At 61.3% G+C, this 6930-nt stretch overlaps 1 protein-coding gene across 1 annotated transcript; it reads left to right on the top strand.

Annotated features, from left to right (window-relative positions):
- Positions 1–2134: 2134 nt before the first annotated feature.
- Positions 2135–3649, top strand: RPS15 (ribosomal protein S15). Its single transcript, XM_019434006.2, has 4 exons — positions 2135–2220; positions 2582–2667; positions 3175–3409; positions 3501–3649. The coding sequence occupies exons 1-4, from the start codon at positions 2155–2157 to the stop codon at positions 3612–3614; spliced, it is 501 nt and encodes a 166-aa protein (XP_019289551.1). The 5' UTR covers positions 2135–2154; the 3' UTR covers positions 3615–3649.
- Positions 3650–6930: the final 3281 nt, after the last annotated feature.

Here is a 6930-nt window from a genome sequence, read left to right on the forward strand (position 1 = left end):
GGCCTTCCATCCACACCGCGTGCCATCGCGACGTTACACATGAGCTCCTTCCACTTGTGAAATTCTCTGTAAAATTAGGGTTCCCTGGTGAGAGGCCGTCATGCAAACGACGCACGGATTTCCAGCTGGCCAGGAGCTCCTGGGACCCCCGCCTTGCTCTGCTGGGCACAGGCGAGCCCCCTTCACACCCTGAAGGACACACCCCGTAGCCCTCAAACACTGTGCTTGTGCTGCGTCGCAGACAGGGAGGGACATCCCCTTCTTTGGGAGGGTTTAATTGGCTCTACCCACAGGATTGTAGAAATGGTTGAGGAGGCCCAGCTTCTTTCCAGACTTCCTGTTCCCCCAGGTCAGCCCCAGCTCCCCACAAAGCCACTGGTCTAAGCCAGACCCCACCCAGCCATCCAGCTTGAGGCCAGGAAGGGGCTGAAGCCTCAGTCGCGGCCGTGGGCACGGTAGAGTCAGCTGGGTCGTGGGGCCGTGGTGGCAGCACCCACCTCCTTCCTACCGCAGGGTCTTTGCACGCTGGCTCCCTCTTCCCGGAACTCACCCTCCAGCCAGTGGTCTCTCCCATCCCCTGGTGTTCAGTGTGGTCTCGGTTTACCCCTGCCATTTCGCTTTTTCTCTGTGCTGTGTGCCTTGTTTTGTTCTTATGCTTCTCTGTTCATGCTTTTGCGTTAAATGAGTATTTCCTAAGGTAGCGTTTTAGTTCTTTTAATGATTTTTTTGTCATATTTTTTGAGTTGTTTTCTTTGAGGCTGTTCTAGAGCTTACCATATGTTGTTTTTTTTTTTTCTCTTTTTGAAAAAACTTTTTTACGTTTATTCATTTTTGAAAGATAGAGACAGAGCACAAGCAGGGGAGGGGCGGAGAGAAAGGGGGACACAGAATCCAAAGCAGGCTCCAGAGCTGTCAGCACCAGAGCCCGAAGGCGGGGCTTGAACTCACAAACCGTGAGATCATGACCTGAGCCGAAGCGGATGCTCAACCGACTGACCCCCCAGGCGCCCCGTTTTTTTTTTTTTTTTAATGTTTATTTTGAGACAGAGTGAGAGCTCATGAGTGGGGGAGCTGCAGAGAGAGGGAGAGACAGAATCCCAAGCAGGCTCTGCGCTGTCAGCACAGAGCCCGGCACAGGGCTGCAACTCCGGAATCAGGAGATCATGACCTGAGCCGAAATCAGGAGTCGGACGCTTAACCTACTGAGCCACCCAGGCGCCGGGTTGTTTCCTCATTGTGGCAAAGTGCGCATTAAGACTTGCCATTGTAACCATCTCTTAAGTGCACAGCTCAGTGACATCAAGCACACTCAACAGTGTCCTGCACCCGCCCCCACCACCCGTCTCCAGGACTTTCCATCTCCCCAGACTGAGACTCTGTCCCCATGAAACACTGACTCCCCGCCCCCTGCCCCACCCCTGGCTCCCACCGTCTACTCTCTGTCTCTGTGGACGGGACTCCTCTAGGGACCCCCTGTGAGTGGGGTCACGCAGGACGTGTCCTTCTGTGTCTGGCTTCTCTCGCTGCACACAGTGTCCTGCGGGTCCGTACACGTGGTGGCGGGTGGCAGACGTCCTTCCTTCCTAAGGCTGGATCATAGTCCGGCGTGTGGATGGACCCCATCGTGTTTATCCTTCATCCGCGGATGCATACTTGGGCTGTAGTGAATCATGCTGCTGTGGACATGTAAATCTCCCTGCTTTCAGTTATTGGGGTGTATACCCAGAAGTGGGACAGTACTATATAGCTCTAATTCCTTGTCCCTCTTTCTCTGTCATCGTTATACCCGTCACGTGCACAGACGTTACAGAAACCTAGTAGTGCATCGCTACGGTTGCTACTGTACCTGAGGCCCTCCGTTAAAGGCGGCAGGTCCCCATCAGGGCCGCCTTCTCGGGGCACCTGTGCGGAGCCAGCGCCCCGCCCCTCCCGGCTGTGCGCCGCCCGCACTAGGACGCCAGCTCCGGCGGAGCGCTGGGCCCGAACCCACGGGGAGCGCGGGGTTCCGAGAGAGGCGGCGAGGTGTCCGAGGCCCCAGCCGCAGCGTCTCCTTAGCGAGCGCCGCCTGCGCTCGGCCCTCCCGCCAGCAGAGGGCGCGCTCATCAGCCGAGAAAGCGGAAGCGCGTCCGAGCTGTCGGGCGCGGGGCGGGGCTCATGGGCGATCTCGTGATAATCGCGCAGGCGCGGAGGGGCGGTCCTTTCCGAAGAGCTGACAAGATGGTGAGTGCCGCGGGTTGGCGCGGCTCTTCCCGACTCATCCGGCGCCATCCGCGGTCTGGCCGCGCCGTGAAGGCCGGAGGCAGGCCGCCCGGCTGCGGCAGCCATCTCTTGAGCCTCCGGGGCCGCCGCCTATCGGGGGGCGGGGCGGGCCGGGCTGGTGTCGGGATGACGCGGGGCGGGGAAGGCCCGCGCAGGCCGACGTGTCCTGGCCGAGCCCCAGCGACCCGGGGCCGCCCGCGCTCCCCGGGGACGGGCCGGAGGCCGTGTGTCCCCGCGGGCCCCCGTGGGCGCCCGAGGGCGGCCGCGGGGGTGGGAGGCGAGTCTGCGGCCGCCCTCTGACCCGCGCCCCGGGCCCGCGCAGGCGGAAGTGGAACAGAAGAAGAAGCGTACTTTCCGCAAGTTCACCTACCGCGGCGTGGACCTGGACCAGCTGCTGGACATGTCCTAGTAAGGGGGCCGGGCGGGGCCGGGGCGCTGTTTGGGCGCAGCGACGTTTGGGTCGAACCTAATTGCCGGGTGTCCCCTCGTGACACTGTTTACACCCGCCGAAAACGCGGGAAGCTAGAACGGGCTGGGGTTTGGCGCGTGGCCGGAAGCTCCTAGGCAGGGTGGCGGAGGTCTGGCTGGGGTGCGGGGACACGGGCTTCTCGGATTCCCCGCAGCCTTCCTGAGCGTGAGCTTGGGTCAGCGGGGCCGTGAGGGGCCGCCCCCCCCCCCTTTCCGGGGACACAGGTCGGCAGAGGCCTGGTTGGCTGGAGGTGCAGCACTTTGCCCAAGAGGTGCCGGCCACGTATCCGCCTGCCTCAGTTTCCCCATCTGCAGCTCGCAGCTCTTGACCTTGAAGGCTTCTCCCCAGATTTGGGGCGGTGCAGGGCAGCAGCGACGTTCGCGGCTGGACCCTGGGGACTGTCGCGGCCCAGCCGCTCACGCCATCGCGCCCTGCCCCCCCCCCAGCGAGCAGCTGATGCAGCTGTACAGCGCCCGGCAGCGGCGGCGGCTGAACCGGGGTCTGCGCCGGAAGCAGCACTCGCTGCTGAAGCGCCTGCGTAAGGCCAAGAAGGAGGCCCCCCCGATGGAGAAGCCCGAGGTGGTGAAGACGCACCTCCGGGACATGATCATCCTGCCCGAGATGGTGGGCAGCATGGTGGGCGTCTACAACGGCAAGACCTTCAACCAGGTGGAGATCAAGGTACCCGTGGGGCGCGGAGGGGCGGGGCGGGCAGCGGGGGCGTGTCCGCTCACGGTCGCCTGACTGCTTGCCCTGCTCCTCCCCCCTGCAGCCTGAGATGATTGGCCACTACCTGGGCGAGTTCTCCATCACCTACAAGCCGGTGAAGCACGGCAGGCCCGGCATAGGGGCCACCCACTCGTCCCGCTTCATCCCCCTCAAGTAGCCCGTTCGCCCAATAAAGACGCAGCCTGTTCTGGTCGCGAGTCTGACTGTTCCTTCCCTTCCGTGGGGCTGGGCCTGCTCACCGGTCGGAGGCTCAGGCGGTGCGTGATTTGGGCCAGTCCTGGGCAGCAGGTGGTCCTGGTTTCCTGCTGTGGACACAGGGATGGCCCCGCTTAACAGCGGGGCCCAGCGCTGTGTGGGTAGGGGCTCCGCATGAATGGCCTCGGCCCCGTGACCAGTGCAGGTTGTGTGCGGTCCTGTCTGTGCCCCCTGCCTCTCGATCCTTCAACCGAAATCCCACAGGTGCAGCCACAGGCCTCCCCTGGGCCTGCTTCGGCCCATGCAGGTGGTCACTCCTGGGTCCAGGGAAGTGTCTCCCCTGGAGCCACCGTGCCCTTCGGGGCTCCTCCTCCCTCGTTGTCCGGTCCTGGGGGTGTGCGTGCCCACAGGTGAAGTCCACGACCAGCAGGAGGCTTTTCGCAGCCTGAGCGCTCCCTTCCTGCGTCTGCACACGCCGGCCCGGCGACCCTCACGTGCTGTCCGGGTCTGGGTCTCGTGTGGTTTCCAGGGGCAGGGTCACACCAGCCCCTAGGGTCTGATGAAGGGTCCCAGCCCTGCTCCCCCGAGTATTTCTGTCGAGATTTGTTCCATGATGAGGAAGCCCTACAGACCAGGGTGGACTGTTCCTCGGTAGGCACTGGCTAGGCAGTGGTCCCTTTGGCTCGCTGATGGACAGCGTGGGTGGGGGGGATGGTCGAGGTGGGAACCCTGGTCAGCAGGAGAGTGTCAGGCTGGCTGCCTGCTGCATGTGTGACAGTGGTCACAGTGTCTGCGCCTCTGTTGGGGCGGTGAGGGCCGGCCAGGAGGGGAAGGGAGGGAGACCGCGGAATGGAAAGGCGCTCCTGCCTCCCTGCCCTCCCCCTAGCGGCCACTGCCACCACTTCCGGGCTTCCTTCCTCTGCATTTTGATTTGCTCGCTGTTCTCTCTTGGGTTGTGGGTGGCTGTGTTTATAATCCACAGCAGAAGGCAGTACGGGGAACGGCCAGACAGCTTGCGTGACCAGATTAAACGGGTTCCCCCAGGTGGGCAGAAGGAACCAGTGTTGGGACCAGATGATCTGGAAGTACGTCTGTGGCCTGTGTGGCACCATCCCTGATAAGGCAGCCCTCTCGCCCGGAAGACGTGGGCCGAGAATCTAAAGTGGTGGGTGTCTGGTGTGGCAGGGAGCAAGGCCACAGGAGGCTGCGTGGGCTGATGCGAGGGGCCTGGAGCTGCCAGCGGGGATGCTGATCGGGGCAAAGATCAGGGACTCGGGGGTCCTTTTGGACAGCCCCCTGAGCCTGGCCGCGCTGCAGAGAGGCCGACTCACCACGTGAAGTTGGAATATGACTGGGGTGCGTGAGATGGGACCTTAACTGAGGTGATTGGGTGCTTTGCAGTTTAAAGGCCGTGGTCAGAGCTGTTGACTGACATCTGGTCAACACTGTCCACACTCCCTTCGTTTGGAACAGCAGAAGCCTCTGTGACCTCCGCTAGCAAACTGCCCACGAGGCCCAGCGAGAAGAGGCAGGGTTCGCTGTGTCACTCCTCAAAGAATAAAACTGTTGGGTGTCTGGGTGGCTCAGTCAATTGACTGTTGATTTCAGCTCAGGTTACGGTCCCAGGGTTGTGGGATCGAGCCCCGTGTCTGGTTCCACACTGAGTGTTTAGCCTCCACTCCTCACACAGGCACATGCTCTCAAAGACAAAACAAAAAAAACCTTAAAATACAAGAAACTTGTTTCATGGAAGATTGGCCTCGGGGAGAAGAATGTCCAGGGCGGCTGTGCCCCTTTACTGGAACGTGGGTTGTGACCCTGAGCTTGGAAAGCCATAAAAATGGGCAGAGCATGCTTGGGTGGCTCAGTCGGTTGAGCATCGGACTCTTGATCTCAGGGTTGTGAGTTCGGGTCTTGCACTGGGCATGAAGTCTACTTAAAGAACAGAGCTTTTAAGGCACTAGGCCTCCCTGTGGGAGCAAAGTGCACATGCAGACCGTTGTTTGAGGACGGGAGAATCCCTCGTGCAGGTGGTGGTGGGTGCCAACCAGGGGTCAGGCTCATGCACCCAGTGATGGGCAGACTTCAGGCCAAAGGGCTTGCCATCTGTTCTTGTAGGTAAACCTTTGCTGGCGTTCACTCCACTGGCCCGTGCAGCCAAAGTAGGGCCTTTATAACAGATTTTGTTCTACAAAAACCAGCAGGACCCTCCCCGACAGCAATACTGCCGTCACCCCCTGTAGGGCTTTGGAACCCTCACTGGAAGCTTCCAGCTCTGCCACCATGGGCCTGGGTGGGCTCAGGGAGGGAAGGATCAGCGATTACTGTTTTCCTTAATTGCAGTTTGAATTTCTATCAACCACTTACGTGTAATTGGGGGGCAATGCATATTAGTGTTACAGGTGAAAGCGATTGTGTCCCACTCAGACCGAAGTGCCCACCCCAGCTGTCAAGTGACACTCCAGGCCAGGCAGGATGCACTCTGCAGAGCCCAGGCTGTGGGGTAGGGGCCTTAGTCATCCGGGCTGTCTCACTAACGGGGCCCCTCTAATGGCCCGAGGTTCAGGCTCTGCCTTCAGACCCCCAGTCACATCCCTGCCTTTGTTTCCTTCTGCGTCTGACGCTCTGGTCCAGTCCACTGGGTTGCAGCCCACATTCGCACCCACCTGCCGTCCCCAGTACTTCAGTCACACAGGCAGCCCCCACCCTGGTGCTGGGTTCCCCTCTCCCGCCCCCCCCCCCCCCCCCCAAGCCAACTGGGCCAGCTGCCTTCAGAGCCTGTCCCAGATCTGGCCAGGTCACTATTTCTCACCTGTTGGTCAATTTGAAATAAGCAGGTATTCACCCCCTGACTTCCCCAGGCTCCAGAAAGCACCCCGAGTGCTGGCTTGTTCTCACGTCCAGCCTTTTCTGCCGGACACCTACCCACTGATTCATGGCACCTGCTTGCAGAGGCCAAGGCAGCGCCCCCTTTCTCTCGCTGCTTGTCCTTTGCTGTTCCAGGACTTAGCACAGTTCCTAAAAACGGCCCTCCACGACCCCTGCCCCCATCCCTCCCAGACTAACACAGTCCCCTCCTCCCTGGTCTCCCACTGCCACCAAAGGGCGCCGGTGAGCACCGCGTCCGGCGAGTCCCTGCCCTGCCCACCGCCCTCCAAGGCTCGCAGGGGTCGTCACATGTTCCTGGGACCCTGCACAACCCCCCCCCCCCCCCCCGCCCCGCCTCACACACACACACCTCCTCCCTTTGCTCTGGCTGTTACACGTGCCGGGATGCT

This window comes from Panthera pardus, unplaced genomic scaffold (assembly GCF_024362965.1).
Source record: "Panthera pardus isolate Hobbes unplaced genomic scaffold, ASM2436296v1 HiC_scaffold_8, whole genome shotgun sequence".
Classification (NCBI taxonomy): domain Eukaryota; kingdom Metazoa; phylum Chordata; class Mammalia; order Carnivora; family Felidae; genus Panthera; species Panthera pardus.

What these genes read in the sequence shown, in the direction of transcription:
- RPS15 (XM_019434006.2), top strand. Translation starts at nt 2,155, where the DNA reads ATGGGCGATCTCGTGATAATCGCGCAGGCGCGGAGGGGCGGTCCTTTC. An exon ending in TCCGAAGAGCTGACAAGATG is followed by an intron (nt 2,221 to 2,581) that starts GTGAGTGCCGCG and finishes GGGCCCGCGCAG; the next exon opens with GCGGAAGTGGAACAGAAGAA. An exon ending in TCAACCAGGTGGAGATCAAG is followed by an intron (nt 3,410 to 3,500) that starts GTACCCGTGGGG and finishes TCCCCCCTGCAG; the next exon opens with CCTGAGATGATTGGCCACTA.